We start from the raw sequence: 23041 nt of genomic DNA on the forward strand, positions 1-23041 counted from the left end.
ATTGATTTTAAGCTCAGGGAATTTCTTTCTTATTTTGTATCCATTGGCTAACTGCATGTGACATGCATAACAGTGAAAAATGAATAGAAGTTCTAATGGGTTCAATTAATACATGATTCACAAGTACCATCCACGACAATTACATAAATCAATTAAGTATAAATACCAATAACAACCCTAAATTTTCAAGACTTTTTTGGGGGGAGACAGGGGTGAGGCACACCTCCCTAGTCTCAGGAACTACTCCTGGCAGTGCTGGGGGACCACATGGATGCTAGGAACCCAGGTCAGCTGCGTGCAGGGCAATCATCCAGTGGATATTATGTCCCCTATTTAAATCTTTTTTTTTGTTGTTGTTTTTGTTTTTGTTTTTTTGGTTTTTGGGTCACTCCCAGCAGTGCTCAGGGGTTACTCCTTGCTCCACGCTCAGAAATCGCTCCTGGCAGGCTCAGGGGACCACATGGGACGCCGGGATTCCAACCAATGACCTCCCGCATGAAAGGCAAACGCCTTACTTCCATGCTATCTCGCCGGCCCCCCCTATTTAAATCTTGCCCAGAGATTTGGTTCTTTGATTCTTCCAGATGTTTTTTATTAGTGGATCACCTTTAGTTTTGGGACGGTCTTGCTAGTGGCATTTCATTTTTATTTGCTCATACAATTTGTTTATTCATAGTAAGTGTTGCATTTTTTGATCTTTGGGCCACACTCGGCGATGCTCAGGGGTTACTCCTGGCTGTCTGCTCAGAAATAGCTCCTGGCAGGCACGGGGGACCATATGGGACACCGGGATTCAAACCAACCACCTTTGGTCCTGATCGGCTGCTTGCAAGGCAGACGCCGCTGTGCTATCTCTCCGGGCCCACAATCTTTTTTTTTTTTTTTTTTCACACAATCTTTTCAATGAGCTCAATGTCTCCTCCTGTCCATCTGGATGGTGCTTGAGAGTATATGCGATGCTGGGATCAAACCTGGGTCAGCCACATGCAAGCAAGAGCCTTACCCACTGTACTCTCTCCCTGGCCAACCCCTGTACTATCTTTCTAGCCCCCCCCCTTTTTTTTTTTTTTTTGGTTTTTGAGTCAGACGGGCAGCGCTCAGGGGGGTTACTCCTGGCTCTACTCAGAAATCACTCCTGGATGACATAGGGGACCATATGGGATGCCGGGATTCAAATCAATGCTGGTTCTTAGTTGGCGTTTGCAACGTCCTACCACTGTGCTATCTCTCAGGCCCATCTAGCCCATTTTTATTTTGTTTCTTTTCTGGTCCTTGAGGATGAAAATAAAAGGTTGTTTTTTTTCATCTTGTTAATTTTCAATTTGTCTGTATAAAAACCTAGCACATCCCTCCCACCACAAATATTTGAAGTCATATAAATAGTTTAGGCAGCTTAGATGTTAAATTAACAGTCATAACCTTTTGAAGGGAATATTAAAATACTAAACTCTTGTACTGGGGAGATGGTTAATTGGACTGGAGTACTTGCTATATATGCAGGGACCTCAAGTATTGATACATGCCTGGTACTACATATTTGTTCGCCCTAGGGCTTCTCACTAGAATTAACTCTTAAGCACTACTAGGTAAGGGTCCCCAAATATATATACATACATACATACATACATACATACATACATACATACATACATACATACATAAAAATATTGTGTTCTTAGGGATGATAAGTTTGCTACCTACCTAGTAGTACATATTTGTTTCCCTGGGCTTCTCACTAGAATTAACTCTTTTTTTTTTTTTTTTTTTGGTTTTTGGGCCACACCCGGCAGTGCTCAGGAGTCACTCCTGGCTGTCTGCTCAGAAATAGCTCCTGGCAGGCACGGGGGACCATATGGGACACCGGGATTCGAACCAACCACCTTTGGTCCTGGATTGGCTGCTTGCAAGGCAAACGCCGCTGTGCTATCTCTCCGGGCCCTAGAATTAACTCTTAAACTCTTAAGCACTTCTAGGTAAGGATCCCCAAATATATATATATATATATACACACACACAGTATTTTTATGTGTATATATATATACACATAAAAATATTGTGTTCTTAGGGATGATAGCCTATAAAATGAGACTTATTTAAATTAGCATAGTCCATATATGAAATACTAAATCAATTTTATTTAGAGGCAAAAATAAGATATAGAGTTGTCAGGGACTGGGGAGATGCTTGCTTAAATGGTGAGCACTTGCTGAGCATGTGTAGAGTCCTGAGTTTTATTCCCAGTACCACATACACACCTCTGAGTATGTCCTCTATTTAAAAGAAAATTGTAGATGGAGATTGAAAGACACATAAGCTTTTTTTTTTTTCTTTTACCTTAAATACTGAATTTTAGGGGGCCAAAGAGTTTGTATAATGGGTACAGTGCTTGTCTTTTACACAGCTACCTGAGTTCAATCCCAGTATGGTCCCCTGAGCACCATGAAGTGTGGCCTGGAAAACAAACAACAAAAAGATTGATTTTATATTGAATTTGAACATAAATATTGAATTTATACTAGTTTCTTCTTTTTTTTTTTTTTACAGATTAATCGTTGACACCATGAACTGGAATAAAGGTGGCCCTGGCACTAAGAGGGGATTTGGCTTTGGAGGTTTTGCCATTAGTGCTGGAAAGAAGGAGGAACCCAAACTTCCACAGCAGTCCCATAGTGCCTTTGGGGCAGCCAGCTCAGCTTCTGGATTTGGAAAGTCAGCTCCACCACAGCTCCCTTCTTTCTACAAAATTGGATCTAAACGGGCTAACTTCGATGAAGAAAATGCGTAAGTGGAAATTCCTTATAATTGAACAAATGTTAAGCTTTGAGATATTCTATCGAAAGAAATTGTTTACTCATAGTAAGTGTTGCATTGTAAAGAAATATGTCTTCAGCAGGAGGAGGAAGTACAGAGGGTAGGGTGCTTGCCTGCATGCAGCCACCCAGGTTTAATCACTTGTGGTACCTCCACTACTCCATGAGCAATTCCTGAACATAGAGCTGGAAGTGAACCATGAACAGTCAGATGTGATTTGACCCCTTCCCCCCAATTATTTTCCTCCAAAATATTTTAAATTGGTTATCTTATTAAGTTACTTGTTTCCAGTAAGTCAAATCATCACCTTTGTAAGGGATCATCTATTTGTAAGGGATATATATAATGCTTATGGGCTTATGCTAACTTTTTTACTCAAAAATAAAAAGAGCTAAGTTTTTTTTTGTTGTTGTTTTGTTTTTGGGGGGGGTTGGGTCACACCCGGCAGCGCTCCGGGGTTACTCCTGGCTCTACGCTCAGAAATAACTCCTGGCAGGCTCAGGACCATATGTGATGCCGGGATTGGAACCACCATCCTTCTGCATGAAAGGCAAACGCCTTACCTCCATGCTATCTCTCTGGCCTAGCATTAGCTTTTTTAAAAAAAAATGTTGTGATGACTCTGCTTGATAGTATTCAGACCCAGCAGTTCTTGGGGAACCACCAGAGTTACAGCCAGAGATAGTGGGGTAAAGGGGAGAGGGGAGGGTAAAAAGCAGAATTAAACCCAGGGCTTCTGTATGCAAGGTCTAATATGTGGACATGTCTAATCTATCACTTAAGCCATATCCCATCTCCCAATTAATGGTTTTCCATTTGTTTTGGGGTCACTTCTGGCAAAGTTCATAAGCTACTTCTACTTCCATGCTCAGGGGTTGACTATAACAGTGCTGAGTAGACCATGAATGCAGTTTCAGGGATTTCAGGCCTCTTGCAAGCAAAGAAGTGCTTAGCCTATTGACCTATCTTTAGTGTTTTATAACTTGATTGTTAAATAGGTAGTTATAAAATGAGAATCTGAAGGTTTTAACTTATTTCTGTAGATTTTGCCCTGTTGTGCTATTGCTTTGGCCCCACTTTTACGTTTTATTTTATTTTTTTGCTTTTGGACCATACCCAATAGTGTTCAGGTGTTATTCCTTGGGACCTTATGGGATGCTGGAGATCGAACCTATGCAAGGCAAATGTTCTACCTGCTCTACTATCATTCTGGCCCTAAAACTCTTTTTTTGTTTGTTTGTTTGTTTGTTTGTTTCAGGCCACACCCATTAGATGCTCAGGGGTTACTCCTGGCTAAGCACTCAGAAATTGCCCCTGGCTTGGGGGGACCATATGGAATGCCGGGGGATCAAACCGTGGTCCTTCCTTGGCTAGCGCTTGCAAGGCAGACACCTTACCTCTAGCGCCATCTCGCTGGCCCCCTAAAACTCTTTCTTTTAAAAATAAAATTCCATTGTTAATCAGAACTTTATAGAAAAGGGGGAAAGCCAACTTCTTCTCTCCTTAGTCCCAGCAACGTAATTTTAGGCTTGGGAACTCTGGGTGTCCTGTAGCTTAACAGCAGAAAAATATTTAACAGGATTGGCATGTGGCATTGAATAGACCTTATTACAGTGGAAAATATGATGTGACTGTTGTTGTTGTTGTTAGAATTTTACATATCTTGGGCCCGGAGAGATAGCATGGAGGTAAGGTGTTTGCCTTTCATGCAGGAGGTCATCAGTTCGAATCCCGGTGTCCCATATGGTCCCCCGTGCCTGCCAGGAGAATTTCTGAGCATGGAGCCAGGAATAACCCCTGAGCGCTGCCGGGTGTGACCCAAAAACCACAAAAAAAAAAAAAAAAAAAAAAGAATTTTACATATCTTAAATAAGTCTTGGTCACAGCGTAAGTTTGTAGTTGGAAGTTACTAATTTGACCTATATAATTAAAACTTACCAAGTAAGATGTACTATAATAAAAGTTCTCTGTTAATAATTTGACTCCAAGATTAAATATTTACTTCATCAGTACATTTTAATTTTAGGTATTTTGAAGATGAGGAAGAAGACTCTAGCAATGTTGATTTACCTTACATTCCTGCTGAAAACTCGCCTACCCGCCAGCAGTTTCATTCCAAGCCTGCAGATTCTGACAGTGATGATGACCCCTTGGAGGCATTCATGGCTGAAGTGGAGGCATGTATTCATTTGTTTATATACATGTTTATGTAGACATTTAACAGTCAGGGTTGGAGAGATTGCCAAAGTGCTGAGCACTGGGGGAGCAACCTCCTAGCACTATCACTAAGTGTGGTCCCAAAACAATAAACAGAGGTGCTACATTTTTTTTTTTTGTTTATTTGCTTTGGGGTCATATTGTATTTGGTGGTACTCAGGGCTTACTCCTAGTTCTGTACTGAGGGATTACTCTGGTGGGGGTTGAGGGATAGTATGTGGTCCTGGGATTGAATCCAAGTCAAGTACCCTGCTATACTCTATAGCCCCAACATCTTTTCTAAAAAATTTTTCTAGAATTTTACTTTTGTGTTTATGATTTTTCTTTTTTGCTGTCTGTGCATCCAAACCCAAGTCCTTTAAGACATACAAGGCAGTCACTCTTCTGAGCCACATTGTTGATCCTAAAAATAAAAAATTCTTAGATTTATTTCATCTGCATCTATAGCATAATAATCAGAGGTGACGAGTGCCTAGAAATTAGAATTGTAATCTTTGAACAAAGTAACTTCGTATTTGCGTGTGTGTCTTAATGATTCTAGGTAAGTTCTTAAATCGAATGAATATTCTCAATTTTTAAAAATCTATATTCTACACTTATGTTGGGAGGAGCTCTTTTAAGCAATGCTGAGGGGTAACCAGAGGCCCTAGCTGGTGATTATCAGCCTGTGGTTCAATGCTAAGACCCAAGGCTTGATGGTGTGAAGGCCACTATGGCAGTGCTTCCTCAGCGGTGCTTCTGAGGCCATACCTGCCGTCTTCTAGGGCCCTCCACAATTATACCCCAGTGATGCTCTGAGGACCATGTGATACTGTAGATGAACCAAGGTTGGCTGAATGCAAGGCATGTCCCTTTACTATTTTTGTGGCCTCCCTGTATCCTATAATTTTTTAATATTTTTTTTATTATTTGGCTTAGAATACTACTAATAACTGTTTCTCATAGACATAATTCAACCCTACATCCATCATCTGTGTACCAGTCTCCCTTCTTCCCTGCTCCCCAACTTAGTTGTGTGGTTCAGTTCCCTGCTTTATGTTGCTTTTAGGTCTTTGTTGCTACCTCAGTGTGTATGGGTTTTTTTGTCCTACGTATCAGAGAGATCATTCTGTCCCTTTCATTCTGACTGACTTTAGCACACTTGTTTGAATATAAATGTTGTTTTTATAGAAATTTCTCCTGCAGTGTTTTTTTTTTTTTTTTTGGTTTTTGGGCCACACCCCGTAACGCTCAGGGGTTACTCCAGGCTATGCGCTCAGAAGTCGCTCCTGGCTTGGGGGACCATATGGGACACCGGGGGATCGAACCTCGGTCCGTCCAAGGCTAGCGCAGGCAAGGCAGGCACCTTACCTTTAGCGCCACCACCCGGCCCCCTCCTGCAGTGTTTTTAATTGATACAATTCCATATGACCTTTGTTTCATTAGGATCAAGCAGCTAGAGATATGAAGAGACTTGAAGACAAGGACAAGGAAAGAAAAAACGTAAAGTAAGTTATTTTCTTCTCTTCCAAGTGTTATATAAAAGTTGGTGACGTATTGTAAAGCCTGTTCCCTCACAGTTTATAGAGAAAAAAATTAAATACAAAGATTTCTTTTTGTTGTTTTCATTTTGGGGGCCACACCTGGTAGTCCTCAGGGTTTACTCCTAGCTCTGCATTCGGTGCTCCTGGCAGTCAGTGTTCAGGGGACCATATGGAATGAGGATATCAAACCCAGGTAGCCCACATGCAGGGCAAACATCTTACCCATTGTACTATTGCTCCAGCCCCAAAACTCAAAAGTTTCTTGACTTAAAGTTATTCTCTTATGTTCTGTAGAGATGACAAAGACTTTGCAGTTGCAATAATTTTATCCTTTTTTTTTTAACTTTATTTATTGATTGATCAATTGATTGGTTGCTGGGCCACACCCAGCGGTGCTCAGGAGTCACTCCTGGCTCTTCACTCAGAAATCTCCCCCAGCAGGCTGGGTGACCATATGGGTGCCGGGAATCGAACCAGGTCCCTCCCGTGTCCACCGCATTAAAGGCAAACACCCCACTGCTGTGCCATCTCTCTGGCCCCAATAATTTTTATTCTTCTTGGGTATCAAAAAAATGAAAGAATTTTACCAATATTGTTGTTTTGACTAAATTTTTTTTAGTAATACAAGAATGAACTAAAAGATGAAAGTGAATATATGATAAAAGTATGGGTTCTTGCTTTCAGTTTTTTTCTGTAAGATAAAGTAGGTTAATGTCCATTGATTATGATGCGTTAATGATTTTAATATAAAAACTAGATATTAATAATAAATAATAAAACTACATGAGGAGTGATACCATACCTTAGCAACCTTACCAGAAATTCTTTATTGGGAATTCTCTTTCCCAACTGCTGGTATGTTTCAGGAGGAGGAGGAAGATAATTTGAAATATGATAGTGATGGAAATTCACTTGCACCTTCCAAAATAATTAATGGAATTCTCTTAAAAGTTTGTGCCACCATGCACAAATAGGGATGGATTGTTTGGATTTTTTTTCTCACTTTGGCAATCGGTGCTTTGGGTCTTCCCTAAGGTGGCATTCCATACAGGGGTTCAGTCCTCTCTGGTGCTTTCTATATGTTCCATCCTCTTTCAGCTGCCTCACACTGGTGGTGTTGCTTTCTGGGTACTTTGGGAATAGCAAGTGCTGTGGGATAGAAAGAAAATCTGATTAAATGAGATGGTTGTAGAAATTAAACAACCATAGTAGGGTTCCTAAAATATATAACAAGTTGCAGTTACTCTCTTTCCTCTGTGTCATCAGTTTAGGAATTTTTAATCCCAAGTTTTTGACAAATTTGTCTTTTTTTGTTTTTTTTTTTCTGTCCCCAATGATTTTGATCGAAAGCAGTTAGTCCAGAACTAGAGTTTGTGACATTTTTTTCTAGTGTACATCAAACATGGGATGGTTTTCTTTTAGTCTAAAGGACTCACGGTGCACTATGCTTGTTGTATGGGGTTCACAGAGCTAGAATCGGTCCTTGGGTACCTTTAAAACTTTTACTCCTTATGCCCTTGTCTTAATAATTGATATTTCTAGGGATTCCATATCATCCCATTCAAAAGAAACATAAGTCACAACTGCTTATAGATGGGTTAATACTTTACAGTATGCTTATTGCTACTTTGTTGTTGTTAGTGTTGATTGTTCCTGTGCTATATGGAATTCAACACTAATCTGCTGTAAGTGTGGAGCCTGGGTATGGGGAACATTTGCAGGGAAGTTTGTTTCTCCGCTTGTTTTTCCAGGGGTATTCGAGATGACATTGAAGAAGAAGATGACCAAGTGAGTTCCTATGCAGTATTTCTATCTTTTATTTTTACTCCACGAGATCTGTATTGAGTACAAGCTAGAGCTTGCCTTTAACCAAAATGGCCATTCCTTATATTTCTTAGGGAATGTCATTTGATTTGCTTCTTTTCTACCTGTGACTAATTGGTAATAATATTCACATGCCTTGCCCCCATTTTGAAGAAGAAACTTGATCAACTATCAAACTATGGCCCGCGGGCCACATATTGTATTTGTATCTGTTTTGTTTCTTCATTGCAAAATAAGATATATGCAGTGTGCATAAGAATTCGTTCATAAGTTTTGTTTTTACTATAGTCAGACCCTCCAATGGTCTGAGGGACAGTGAACTGGCCCCCTGTTTAAAAAGTTTGAGGACCCCTGAACTATGACATCAAAAACAAATACCAGTTTTATTCAGCTTATTTTTTTAAATTCGGTATTAATATTCTGACAAATAAAGTAGTGTGGGATATACTGAGGGCCTATAGCAACATCTAAATGCTGCCTCTTTCAAAGGCAGTTTGTGATTCTTTATTTCAAGATGGAACATAGTGATTGTCTTTGAGTATTTTCCCTCCATTGTCTGTAGTGGGATGGTGAAAAGGGAGCCCACGTAAGTAGTACTCCTTTCTAGGTTTGTGACTCTTCTACTCAGGGTCAGCTTCCAAACTTGGTTTGATAAAACTACAGATGTATTCTACAGTTCTGGGAAGGGTAGGCAGACACCCCACCCCAGAAAGGCTGTGGAATAGATCTGTAAGTCTTACGTTAAAAAAGTGAGATAATTTTATAGTATGTTCTCATTTCTTCTGCTTATGCATTTAAATACTTCTGTTAAGAAATTATGCTAGTAAAAGTCTTTATTGGTAGGTATTTTAAAGTATAATCATCTAGTACATTGTGGGTACTATATGGAGCTAGAATGTTCTGAATTGTCCTTGGGAATGATTGTGTTCTTGTGCTTTCCTGCAGGAAGCTTATTTTCGGTATATGGCAGAAAACCCAACTGCTGGTGTGGTTCAAGAGGAGGAGGAAGATAATTTGGAATATGATAGTGATGGAAATCCAATTGCACCCTCCAAAAAAATTATTGATCCTCTTCCTCCTATTGATCATTCAGAGGTATGTTGTCTCCTGCTTTTTTTTTCCCAAGCTGATAATGGTTTTTAGTTTTAATATTAGGTTTTCCCAATATTTGAGTACTTCTGCATTATATTCAATATGGGTTGTGGTTTGGTTTGGTTTGGAGGCCACAAACGGCAGCACTCAGGGTGCTTGGGATTGAATCATATGGAATGAGAACCATATGGTATTCTGGAGATTGAACCAAATTGGCCACATGCAAGCAGCCCTACCTGCTGAGCTATCGCTCAGGCTTCCATATTCATTATGTTATAGAAGTGTTTGTTCTTTGAGATCTTGTCATCCCTCTCTTAAGTAGTTGATTCAGATAATTATAATTCCATGAAGCTTTATAGCCTGTGTAATTCAAGATTCAGTTGAATCACTTCCTCACATCTGATTTTAGAGTACAATGTAGTTTTGTTTTAGATTGCCAGTAATATCTTTTCAAATATCTTTGGGCTCCTTTTGGGTGTTTTGATTTTGGGCCACACTGAGCACTCTAGTGGTATCTAGGAACTATTCCCAGCTCTGTGCAGTGTCAGGGATCAGGCCTGAGCTCTTACATGCAAAGTACATTCTCAGCTCAGTCACTCTTGCTGACTTTGCATTTTTAATATTGCTTCCAGATCTGGGATAGATTGAAATGCTTTTCCTTCAAAATGGAGCCAGGAACTCCAGGGTTGTTTTTGTTTGTCTGTTTGTTTTTTTAAATCAGAAAAAGGAAATGAGGATATCCATATATTTGGGAGTAGGAGGGGAGAAGATGGATACGAGAGCTTAGTGTTTCATCTAGGTTAGAGTAGATCAGAGGTTCCAAACTACTGCTTCTAGAGCCTTTTTTTTGGGTGAGGGGAATCACTCAGAAACTGAAATGTACCCCCTTCCCCTCTCAAATCTTATCCTTTTAAGACTTAGCCTCTCTTCTTTTGGAGGTGGAGAGTGATATTGGGTATTTGGGTTATTCCTGACTACTCAAAAGTGTGACCCCTGGCAGTGCCAGGAATTGAGCAAGAGCCCACCAAAACAGTTGAATGCAAGGCAAATGCCTCTACCTTCTGTGCTATTTCTCCAGTTCTGTAATTTATTTCCAAATAATAATTTTACCTGAGCTATCACTGCTTCTAGATTATTGCTGCATCAGATTATTCCATACCCACCCTGGAGTAGGAGGGGCAGGGCAGTATCACTTACTTTGGGAAACACTGGACTGAATTTTACAATGATCCTAAATCTAGAATAGTATTTTTCAAAGTATTGCCCAAGAACTTCTAAAAGAATCTTCTCAGGATCAAGTCTCACATAAATGAAAGTTTGGGGTGTGTTTAAGTGTAAATGGAACCTGAGTCTAAAATATTTGCAAACTGCTGATTTAGAACAGAATATGGGGGCCGGGAAGGTGGCGCTAGAGGTAAGGTGTCTGCCTTGCAAGCGCTAGCGTAGGACGGACCATGGTTCGATCCCCGGCGTCCCATATGGTCCCCCCAAGCCAGGGGCGATTTCTGAGCTCATAGCCAGGAGTAACCCCTGAGCGTCAAATGGGTGTGGCCCAAAAACCAAACCAAACAAAACAAAACAGAATATGGGTTATATTCAATTTTTAAATGTTTTTTTTGCATAGATGCTACTGCATAATGCCTTGGTATTTTACATATGACAAATAAAATGAAGTATATGAAAGTGATCTAAGAGGAAACATTTATGATAAAGGGTGAAAATAAAATTAGAACACAAGTACTTGAAATAATCATCTAGTAAAATGTTTGAGATACTTGACAAAGTACTCCCACTTTATTGTCACATATGTTTCCTAATGGAATGGTCAGTCTGCCAGAAAAGATCAAAGTTGAGACAAACTCCTATGCCTAGAGTAACTTGCTTTGCATTTTAATGCAAAAAATATATGTAAAAAATACCTATTTATGGGGCCGGGCGGTGGCGCTAAATGTAAGGTGCCTGCCTTGCCTGAGCTAGCGTTGGATGGACCGCGGTTCGATCCCCCGGTGTCCCATATGGTCCCCCAAGCCAGGAGCACCTTCTGAGCACATAGCCAGGAGTAACCCCTGAGCGTTACAGGGTGTGGCCCAAAAACCAAAAAAAAAAAAAAAAAAAAAAAAAGAAAGGGGCCGGGAAGGTGGCGCTAGAGTTAAGGTGTCTGCCTTGCAAGCGCTAGTGTAGGACGGACCGCGGTTCGACCCCCCGGCATCCCATATGGTCCCCCAAGCCAGGAGCGATTTCTGAGCGCATAGCCAGGAGTAACCCCTGAGCGTCAAACGGGTGTGGCCCAAAAACCAAAAAAAATAAATAAAAAAAAATACCTATTTATATGTAAAATCTGAACAAAAATTTCTATTCCCCTATAGAGCTTCCATTCTGATAAAGAGAATGATAAAACCTTGGGACGAGAGCAGTAGTGTAGCTGGTGGTGCACTTGCCTTGCATTCATTTAGCTGACCAATTTTGTTTTTGTTTTTGGGCCACTCCCAGTGACACTCCTGGGTTACTCCTGGCTATGCGCTCAGAAATCGCTCCTGGCTTGGGGGGATACCTGACCAATTTTGATCCGAATCCCACCAAGAGTGATTCCCGAGTGCATAGCTAGTAATAACCCAGAGAACTGGGTAGGTGTGGCCACATACCTTGCATGTGTGAAGCTGGGTTCAATACCCAATACGGCAAGAAAAGAAATTTCTGTTGGAGTTTAATATGTCATTGTAAGGGAATGTTACAAAAGATTCTACCTATTAATAATGCTAAAAGAACCATCTGAAAACTTCCTTTACTTTCTATTGATAGTACTATAGAAAGATGATTTTTTTTTTTTTTTGGTTTTTGGGCCACACCTGGCGTTGCTCAGGGGTTACTCCTGGCTGTCTGCTCAGAAATAGCTCCTGGCAGGCACGGGGGACCATATGGGACACCAGGATTCGAGCCAACTACCTTTGGTTCTGGATCGGCTGCTTGCAAGGCAAACGCCGATGTGGCTGTGCTATATCTCCAGACCCATAGGTGATTAATTTTCTATAGTTTATTTTACAGTTGTACTGGAGACCTGGGCCCATTGGTACTAGGTGTGAAAGGCAGCAGACAAGTGGTGCCAGAGATCAAACTAGGCCATAAGACTACACCCATTGGGTTCGGAGAGATAGTACAGCGCGTTTGCCTTGCATACAGCTGATCCAGGACCAAAGGTGGTTGGTTTAAATCCCGGTGTCCCATAGGGTCCCCCGTGCCTGCCAGGAGCTATTTCTGAGCAGACAGCCAGGAGTCACCCCTGAGCACCGCCGGGTGTGGCCCAAAAACCAAAAAAAAAAAAAAAAAGACTACACACATTGCTTAGGGGCCTACACAATGACTGGGATTGAATACTCAGCACCTTGCACCACTTGGGCATGGGCTCTACCACTTGAAATGTTTCCCCTCCAGAATTAATGAAGTCTTTTGTTTTTATTTTATAAAGAATTTGTTTTGGGGGTCCACAGCAGGCAGTGCTTATTTTTCTGTCTTATCTTTGTGCTCAGGGATCATTGCTGGCCAGGAATCAAGCATGGGTCAGCCAACGCGAGGCAGGTCCCCTTCTCACTGTACTTACTATCTCTTCAGGCCCCAGAATTGATGAAGTTTTTGACCATTAGCACTTATAGTTGCCTGAACAATAAGTGTTTTAGAAATTGGATAGGTAGTACCAGAGGTAGGATACCTGCCTTACATGTGGCTGACCTTGTTGAATCCTCTACACATATGGTGACCCCAGTACCACCAGGAGTGATCCCTAAGCATGGAGGCAGGAGTCAGTTCTGAACATGGTTAAGTGTAGTTCAACTCCTACTCCCTAAAAAAAGTATTTTGTAGAAATAGCACATTGACAAAAAGAATCATTTAGGAATCAAAGATGAAACATGTTAAGGCACTTGTCTAGCATGTGCCTTAACCAGTTTAATGACCAGCACTACCTAATTACATATGGTCCCCTGAGTGCCTAAGGTTTAGCTCAAGACCCCTTCCCAAAGAGTAATTTAGCCACATCCACATAAAGATTATGTTTGCTATTTTTTAGTATAGAATGAAAAGAACAGAAAATTCTTTTCTATGGAATTTATATGCTTGGTTATACTTATTTTTAAGTTACATAAACAGTTCCATGCTTTTAAAAAGCATAGAACTAGAGGCCATATCTGTAGTACAGCCTCGTGTGTGGCTGACCCAGGTTTGATTCCCAGTGTTTCATATGGTCTTCCAAGCCCTGTCAGGAGTAAGTATAGAGCCAAAATTAAGGTAATTTTAATTGAATCCCAATGAAATGCATAGTTAAAATGTTGTTCATGGTTGAGTTTCATAGAATATCTAACATCTGTTTCTTCACCAGTATTCATTTCCCACCTCCACTATCCACAATTTCCATCTACCTACTATTTTTCTTTTGTCTCCCCTTTTTTCTTTTAGGCACCGTAGTTTGTAATTTTTATTTATTTTTTGCTTTTTGGGTCACACCCTGCAGTGCTCAAGGGTTACTCCTGGCTCTACACTCAGGAATCGCTCCTGGCAGGCTCGGGGGACCATACGGGATGCCAGGATTCAAACCACCAACCTTCTGCATGCAAGGCAAATGCCCTACCGCCATGCTATCTCTCCAGCTTCCGTAGTTTCTAATTCTGTTAATGAGAAGTATCATGCATACTACTTTATCTCCTTTTAGCACTTAGTTTTTGTCCAGAGTGATCATTTCCAACTTGTCATAGTGGTCCCTAACTGCAGTCTAAAAGCAGAATTCTTTCTAGAGGAAATAGAAATATTTGCAAATTCTTTAGAGCTATGTAGACAGATTAACTCCCCAAAAATATTTCCGCTAATTGGTTAGAATATTTTATTTGAAACACTTGTGCTAAAGCCTTTGTCCTTAGATCCTCTGAGATACCTCAGTGTTTTCATTTAAATCTTAGGTGTTTCTTTTTTTTTTGGGGGGGGGGTTACACCCAGCAGTGCTCAGGGGTTATTCATAGCTCTATGCTCAGAAATCGCCCCTGGCAGGCACAGGGGACCATATGGGATGCCGGGATTTGAACCATCGACCTTCTGCAAGAAAGGCAAATGCCTTACCTCCATGCTATCTCTCCAGCCCCGTAAATCTTAGGTGTTTCTAAGAGACTTTAGGACCCATAGAGTTAGTTCAAAGGTTTGGAGTATATGTGTGGCATGTATGAGTTTCACCTTGCTACCTCATTGTCTTTTAAGCACTGTTGAGTGGTTCTGGTGGCTCCCAACACCCATTTGTCTAATCAGCACAGCTAACCCAGTCTCAACATATTGACTTATCCAAGCTGGGAATGGTTTGCCTTGGACTCTGCTTTCCCCACTACCCAATAGTCTTGTTTTGTAGCCACACCTGGCAGTGCTCAGGATTTACTCCTAGCTCTGAGCTCTGGGATCACTCCTGACTGTTGCTATAAAGACCCTGCCCATTATACTATCCCACCTATCCACCCCCGAGTTTTAAAATAATATTTTAAATAAAATAGATTGGCATTATATTGAGATAGGAATAAGAAGGGTTACTGGTTTTGATGGTCATGAATAAGTGAATTCCTTTGTTCTCAATAGCTGGTTATGGCTTTACTTGTGTAGTATTTATAAAAAGTTATTTTGTATTAAAATCAAACTTACAGGATTGACTCTTGAATTCTAGACTAACTTTGAATAATTGGACCTGCAGATTGACTATCCACCATTTGAAAAAAATTTTTACAATGAGCATGAAGAGATAACCAACCTCACCCCACAGCAGCTCATAGATCTTCGGCATAAGCTCAACCTTCGGGTAAGCAAAGATAATTTTTTTCTTCTTTTAATGTTAATTTTTGTCCAGTTAGTAATATTGCTCATGCAAATTAAAGTATCTTAAATTTCTTTTCTAATTATCACCAAACTGTCTCAGGTTAGAATAATAATCAGATTTTATGTATTGATTTTATTCTCATCTCTACCTATCTTAGGGCAAGATTTTTTTGTTTTGTTTTGTTATTGGATCACACCTGGCAGCGCTCAGGGGTTACTCCTGGCTCTATGCTCAGAAATCGCTCCTGGCAGGCTCAGGGGACCATATGTGATGCCGGGATTTGAATCACCATCCTTCTACATTAAAGTCAAACAACCTACCTTCATGCTATCTCTCCGGCTCCAGATTTCTTTTTCTTTGATGGAAATACATGTGTGCTTTGTGTCCTATTGCTTTCTGTTGGACTAGTGAGTTATTGTGACCTTGTGATTCATTTAGTAGGCATTTCTTCACTGAGCATACTCTACTAAAAATTGTATTGGATGGACTAAGTGCTGAAAGCTAGGAACTCATATATTCAGAAAGAGGAAGAAAATTAATATGTGAATCTTAGAATGTTTCCAAATTATGGCCCGGAACAGTGGTGCAAATAGGGTACCTTGCACGCAGCTAACCTAGGACGAACCACAGTCCGATCCTCCGGTGTCCCATATGGTCTCCCAACCCAGGAGCAATTTCTGTTTTTTGTTTTGTTTTGGGCCACACCTGGCAGTGCTCAGGGGTTACTCCTGGCTGTCTGCTCAGAAATAGCTCCTGGCAGGCACGGGGGACCATATGGGACACCGGGATTCGAACCAACCCCTTTGGTCCTGGATCGGCTGCTTGCAAGGCAAACACTGCTGTGCTATCTCTCCGGGCCCAGGAGCAATTTCTGAGCGCATAGCCAGGAGTAACCCCTGAGTGTCACTGGGTGTGGCTCAAAAGGCAAAAAAAAAAAATCCAAATTAATATATATGTATTAAGTATTGTAACATACTTTTATTGTTAGAAAGAGGAATTCAGGGGGAGAAAAAAAAAAGAGGAATTCATACCTATAATAAATATACCTATGCTAATTTCAGAATAAAGGGTTAACACATTAACTTTACCATTACATACCATCAGTGACTCACAAATTGCAGCACAGGCCAGGAGGGAAGGAAAAGAGAGAGAAAGAGAATGTGCATGAACAAATTAATGTGCTGAGTAGTGTTTTGTTACATACAAAGTACCCCAATATATCCAACCCCAAAGAAAAATGTTGGTTGTGATCCTGATTGGAAGTAATCAGTAATACTGAAGAGGATTTTAATTGGTTAGAAGCAATATTGGGATCATAAACCTCATTCCTCACATGGGTATAATTCAAACAATGCTTGAAACGTAACTGGACCATCAATCACTTAGTATGCCATCAACTTGTGCATAATTGAGAATGGAAATGGTAGCTAATGTCTGTGTAACTGGTGATTATAGATTTGTCTATTTGAAACTCATTTACATTCCACTTTATTTCAAGAGTAGTTTTTTTGTCTATTATCTGGTTACTAATAATGAAAAGTGGCCTTGAAAAGTATATAATTGCCCTTTTAAAAAAGATTATTGAAGTGTCTTTAATTTCATAATATAGTTTGTGATTAAAAGATTTCTAGGTATATATAATTATCTTAATATTTATGATGGGATTATTGTGTGGTATTTATGTCCTCTGCTTTTGAATTTTACTTGGTCAGAGTTATCTTTACATTTTTACTTGCTACTCAAACTCAATGCTAGATACAGTAAACAGTGTTAAAGTGACTCTGCTGTTTTTAAATGTAAGTCATTTTTGGAGTTGTACTTATCTCTAGGTCTCTGGTGCTGCACCTCCTAGACCAGGAAGTAGTTTTGCTCATTTTGGGTTTGATGAACAACTTATGCATCAGATTCGGAAGTCTGAATATACACAACCCACTCCAATACAGTGCCAGGTAAGTAAAGGATAAACGGAAAATTAAATACAATGATATTTATTTATTTACAAATGACCCAAAGCAGTGAGTTTTTTAGTTTTTAGTGTAGAATTACATAAACATACATGGACACACATGGATGGGGTCAGAGAGGTGGGTAAGGTGTTATTTTGTACATAGCCAACTCAAGTTTGATCCCTGATGCCCCATGTGATCCCCAAGTATATAGTAGTGATCCCTGAGCACAGTTGGTTGTTCCCCTCTCCCCCAAAACATTTACATAGACATAGAATTTCCATATTCTTCGGCTATGATGTACCTTCAACTTTTACTTGTTAAAGGGGTGGATGGGGGCTGGAGCAATAGCACAGCAGTAAGGGTTGCCTTGCACACAGCCGACCCAGGACGGACCTGAATTCAATCCCCGGTATCCCATATGGTCTCCAGAGCCTACCAGGAGTTATTCCATGAACGCAGAGCCAAGTGTAACTTTGAGTGCTGCCAGGTGTGGCCCAAACACCCCAAAACCAGAAAAATTAAGGATAGGTGCGTTTACATACAGTAAACTCGAGTATTTTAAACCTCTATAAAGATTAAAAAGCAAAAAATATTTTAACATCTGAAATAGTTTCTAACTTTCTAAGGGGTTAGAAAGCTCTAGTCTGTCTCTCAGTGTCTGTCTCTTTCCCTCCACCACCCCCTTCTTCCCTCCCTCTCTTTTTCTCTCCCTCTTCCCTCTCCTCTTTTCCTGAGTTCATTTGCTTAAATTAAAAAATAAAAAACAAACTTGTGGACAGATTTAGCACTAGCAATGACTAATTTTTTCCCCTATAACCTAAAAATTCTCATAAGTGAAAATAATAGCACCTGTTTCCCTTATGTACATAGAATATTTTTGTTCATACGTAGGAGCTGAGAATTCTCTGTAATATTTTTGAGTTTATCTTTTTTTTTTTTTTTTTTTTTTTTTTTTTAGTTTTTGGGCCAAACCAGCGTTGCTCAGGGGTTACTCCTGGCTGTCTGCTCAGAAATAGCTCCTGGCAGGCATGGGGGACCATATGGGACACCGGGATTCGAACCAACCACCTTTGGTCCTGGATCGGCTGCTTGCAAGGCAAACGCCGCTGTGCTATCTCTCCGGGCCCGAGTTTATCTTTTTTTATTTTATCTTCTCAGGGGATCCTGAGATCCACTTAGTAATTATATATTGCAAGTTTTCAATAACTGTTTCAGATAAGATGGAATTAATTATAATTTGTAGGTTGTAGCTGATTGATTTAAGTAGACTCTTAAAGCCAATATGCAGAGGCACAACATTTTTGTCCCTTTGGTAATGAATGTCATTCAGTCATTTGCCTTCTCCAGGATTTCTTTTAGTATATTTTTAAAATTGCAAAATGAATCCAAGATATAGCTTAGTGATCTGAGTGCATGTTTTGCATGTAGGAAGCCCGGGTTTGAACCCCAACCTGTATATAATCCTCTTGAGTATACCAGAAGGTGTTGTGCCCCCACCCCTCAAGTCAGGAATTGCCTGTGGGCATCATCAGTGTGAAAACCTTCCCACCCTGAAGAAAACAAAGCTAAACTTGAAAATTAAGGGCTTGGGATGTGTCTCAGTGGTAGAGCGTAAGCCTTGTGGGCCAGTGATTTGATTCCTGATTTACTTGCAAAACTTTTTTTTCAGCTTAGAATGGATATACTTTATATATTTTTCTTCCAGGGTGTGCCTGTGGCTTTAAGTGGTAGAGATATGATTGGCATTGCCAAAACAGGCAGTGGAAAAACTGCAGCCTTTATCTGGCCCATGTTGATTCATATAATGGACCAGAAGGAATTGGAACCAGGTGATGGACCGATTGCTGTGATTGTATGTCCTACTAGGGAACTGTGCCAGCAGGTATGTATGTATGTGCTTTGCGTAGAATAACTCCTAGTGTTATGTGCCCTAGCAAGAGACTAGCCAGTCAAGTGGGTAGAACTACCCAGAAACTTTTAAGTTGTGAAATACAGATGAAATTAGCCATTTAAACAACTTTTTAAAGCTTATAGTTTAGTGTCATTAAGAACCTTCACAGGTTCCTGTGTATCACCAGGAAATTGTATAAAAACATATATTACGTATTTACTATATAACTAGATAACTTATTTCCCCCTAAAAAATATTATTTTAAGAGGAAAAATAAGTGTTGGTAGGACTTGTTTGTAATGTAAGCTTTCTGGGTTAATTTGTTTTGCTAATAGAAAACAATATTAGGGGCCCAGAGAGATAGCACAGCGGCGTTTGCCTTGCAAGCAGCTGATCCAGGACCAAAGGGGTTGGTTCGAATCCCGGTGTCCCATATGGTCCCCCGTGCCTGCCAGGAGCTATTTCTGAGCAGACAGCCAGGAGTAACCCCTGAGCACCGCCGGGTGTGGCCCAAAAACCAAAAAAAAAGAAAAAAAGAAAACAATATTAGAATGTTTGCCTTGCATATAGCTAACCTGGGTTCAATCCCTGGCATCCCATGGGGTCCCCTTAGCCTGCCAGAGGAGTGATTTCTGAGTGCAGAGCCAGTACTAAACCCTGTGTACTGCTGGTGTGGCCCCAAAATAGAATAATCAATCTCAGGATCTAAAAGAGATCGGGCAAAAAATCACCAGATATCTGGTTTTCAGAACTCTTGGTTTGTAACAGGTGTTAGTATTAGTTTGTTGATATGTTGTTAACTTTATAGATCCATGCAGAATGTAAACGATTTGGAAAAGCATATAATCTTCGATCAGTGGCTGTGTATGGAGGCGGGAGCATGTGGGAGCAGGCCAAGGCACTCCAGGAAGGGGCAGAGATTGTTGTGTGTACCCCAGTAAGTATGTTTGCAGTTTTAATAGTTTCTCACCTCTTTTGCTATGGAAAGATAATTGGTTATTGGAGAAATTTCCACTAACATGGAAAAATAGGATTGACAGTATTGCTGAACAACAGTCTGAGGCTTTGGTTTAGTTTTGATGGAGTAAATAGCATGATTCTCGGGGGGGGGGGGGCAGGGAGAAAAGGGGAGGGGAGGGGAGAGGAGAGGAGAGGAGACTAGAGGGAGAAAAAAGACCTATTAGAAATTTTTCTGTATTCTTAGAAAATAGGTTTTTGTGGGCTAGAGATAATGCAATTAAGATATTGCCTTGTGTATGAGTTGGCCTGGTTTTATTTCCAGCCCCTCATATGTACTCTAAGCACTGCCAGGAATAAACCTTGAGCAAGGAGAGAAAACGGATCTGTGGTTATTGAATATGACTAGAATTGCTTAGAAGAATGCAATATGAACATATTTTAGCCAACATGGTCTTGGCCGTCTTAGAATTTTGAGAATTTCTGTTCTGGATCTCTAATGCTTCCTCTTACAGTAGGAAGCCAGAGTGTTTTAGTACTTCTATTAGGAGCATAATATAACTCTAGAAGGTTCTTAAACCTTTAATTATACTTATTTATTTTCTGGATCTCATAGGGTCGACTGATTGATCATGTGAAGAAGAAAGCTACCAATCTTCAAAGAGTGTCTTACCTTGTGTTTGATGAAGCAGATAGAATGTTTGACATGGGATTTGGTATGCTCTGAATGCTCTCTTATTCTTTCTGTCTTTATGCTAGTTTCTTCTTTGTAGACTCAAGGGACAGAAGGGAGAGAGAAAAGCTGAAAAGTACTGGGGAAGACTATGATATAAACAAGGCATTAGCTTTTTAGGAATTCTTTCAGGAAAAGAATTTAAGATTTGATTAGTTTAAGGATATATATCTGTTATAAGTGCTTTTGCTAGGTGTATAAGAAGGTACGTGTTCCTGAGTTTCATGCTAAATGATATGGGGTAGCAGGATGGGCATGTTGTTATTCAAATTATAGAACGTATCTGGCATATTCAAAGCCCTGAGCAGCATTCCAACTCCCCAGCACCATTTAAGAAAATAAAAAGAGGTGTGAGATATCCTAAAGCCTACAACACATGCTTTAGAGGTCCAGATTTTATTCAAGTGTCACCTTAGCACTGTGGGGGAGGGGGGTGGCACACACACACCTCATCCCACTCCCTGTCCAAGAATCATTCTAGGTAGAGTGTCTGAAAATTGCCAAATGAGGCTCAAGAAACCCTCTCCCAAAGATAGGTGTGAGGTATTTTATTTTTCCAGTTTCTTTTTTTTTGTTGTTGTTGTTGTTGTTGTGGTTTTCTTGGGTCACACCTGCCAGTGCTCAGGGGTTATTCCTGGCTCCATGCTCAGAAATTGCTCCTGGCAGGCACGGGGGACCATATGGGACGCCGGGATTCGAACCAATGACCTCCTGCATGAAAGGCAAACGCCTTACCTCCATGCTATCTCTCCGGCCCCATTTTTCCAGTTTCTATAGTCTATCATAAGAAAAGTTTAGCTAAATGACTTTTTCCAAGTACTGTAAACTACATTGTATTAATTAGTATAATTGTATTAGTATTTATAGTATGTACTATTATATTAGTATAATTAGTATATACATTGTATTAATTAATGAATTGTGCTTATTCTACTCTACTATTCTACCTCCTCCAGAATACCAGGTGCGGTCCATTGCAAGTCATGTTCGTCCTGATAGACAGAGTATGTATGAAGAGATTTATTAAGTCACTGAAACACTTACTTTATAAAAAATCATGGCTATGGCAGCAAAGAATGATCATGTGTATGTTGCTGAGAACCATAAAGGGGAAATTAAGACAGTTCATTTGTGCTGGACTTGATCTTAGAGATATGACTTGCTCAGTTTTATAGATAATAGAACCAAGACTGGCAATCAAATTACTTATCCCAGTTTATATATTTTATTAATGGGTAGTGACAATGTCTGCAACCATACTGACAGCTCATGTCTTAATGTATTAGAAATAGGAAGTCTAAAAATAGAATAACTTTTTTATTCTGAAAAACCTATTTTTAAATAAAAAACTAAAGTTTGGGTGGCCTTATTTTTAAAATCTGAATATTCTGATGTCATTATTCAAAAAAGAATTGAATAATTTTTCTTAACAGAATTTGCTTTACTTTTAGCTCTCTTATTCAGTGCAACTTTTCGGAAAAAGATTGAAAAATTGGCCCGAGATATCCTGATTGATCCTATTCGAGTCGTGCAAGGAGATATTGGAGAGGTAAAACTAAGCAGGGCTGGATATGGGACACATATATCCCACCTTCAAAACCTCTACCCCCCCTAGGTAGCTTCTTACGTTAGGGAGGTATAGATTAATTAATATCTTACTATTTAGAGATTGGGGGAAATATATGTATTTTTGCTTATAGGTGCAAGTTCCAAATTTGCTTTAAAATGTTAAATGGCAAAAACAAACAAAAAAAGGGCTGGAGGGACCAGAGAGATAGCATGGAGGTAGGGCATTTGCCTTGCATGCAGAAGGACGGTGGCTTGAATCCCAGCATTCCATATGGTCCCCGTGCCTGCCAGGAGTGATTTCTGAGCATAGAGCCAGGAGTTACCCCTGAGTGCTGTCAGGTATGACCCAAAAACAAACAAAAAAGGCTGGAGCTATAGGACAGCAGGGTACGGCATTTGCCTTGCATGCAGCCGTTCTGGGTTCAATCCCCATCATTCTATATGGTCCCCTGAGCCTGCCAGTAGTGATTTCTGATTGCAAAGTAACTTCTGAGCACTAACAGGTGTGGCCCCAAAACAAAACAAAAATAAAACATTAAGTGGGATGGTCCAGAGAGAGTAAGGTGCTTGCTAGCATATGAAGTTCTGTCCCTGGCATTACATGTGGCCTGATTTTCATCACCCTACCACCATCAAAAT

At 40.2% G+C, this 23041-nt stretch overlaps 1 protein-coding gene across 1 annotated transcript in view; it reads left to right on the forward strand.

Moving 5' to 3' along the window:
* Window positions 1–1559: 1559 nt before the first annotated feature.
* The window catches only part of DDX42 (DEAD-box helicase 42), a 29373-nt gene continuing 7891 nt past the window's right edge, over window positions 1560–23041 (forward strand). The window contains exons 1-13 of the mRNA XM_049779047.1: window positions 1560–1586; window positions 2545–2781; window positions 4838–4988; window positions 6454–6515; window positions 8303–8339; window positions 9321–9470; window positions 15181–15285; window positions 17133–17252; window positions 18958–19134; window positions 19952–20080; window positions 20717–20816; window positions 21790–21837; window positions 22285–22382. Of these exons, the coding sequence (XP_049635004.1) occupies window positions 2561–2781; window positions 4838–4988; window positions 6454–6515; window positions 8303–8339; window positions 9321–9470; window positions 15181–15285; window positions 17133–17252; window positions 18958–19134; window positions 19952–20080; window positions 20717–20816; window positions 21790–21837; window positions 22285–22382 (1398 nt within the window). The 5' untranslated portion in view covers window positions 1560–1586; window positions 2545–2560. The remainder of the gene's footprint in view (window positions 1587–2544; window positions 2782–4837; window positions 4989–6453; window positions 6516–8302; window positions 8340–9320; window positions 9471–15180; window positions 15286–17132; window positions 17253–18957; window positions 19135–19951; window positions 20081–20716; window positions 20817–21789; window positions 21838–22284; window positions 22383–23041) is intronic.

This window comes from Suncus etruscus, chromosome 1, assembly GCF_024139225.1.
Source record: "Suncus etruscus isolate mSunEtr1 chromosome 1, mSunEtr1.pri.cur, whole genome shotgun sequence".
Classification (NCBI taxonomy): Eukaryota; Metazoa; Chordata; class Mammalia; order Eulipotyphla; family Soricidae; genus Suncus; species Suncus etruscus.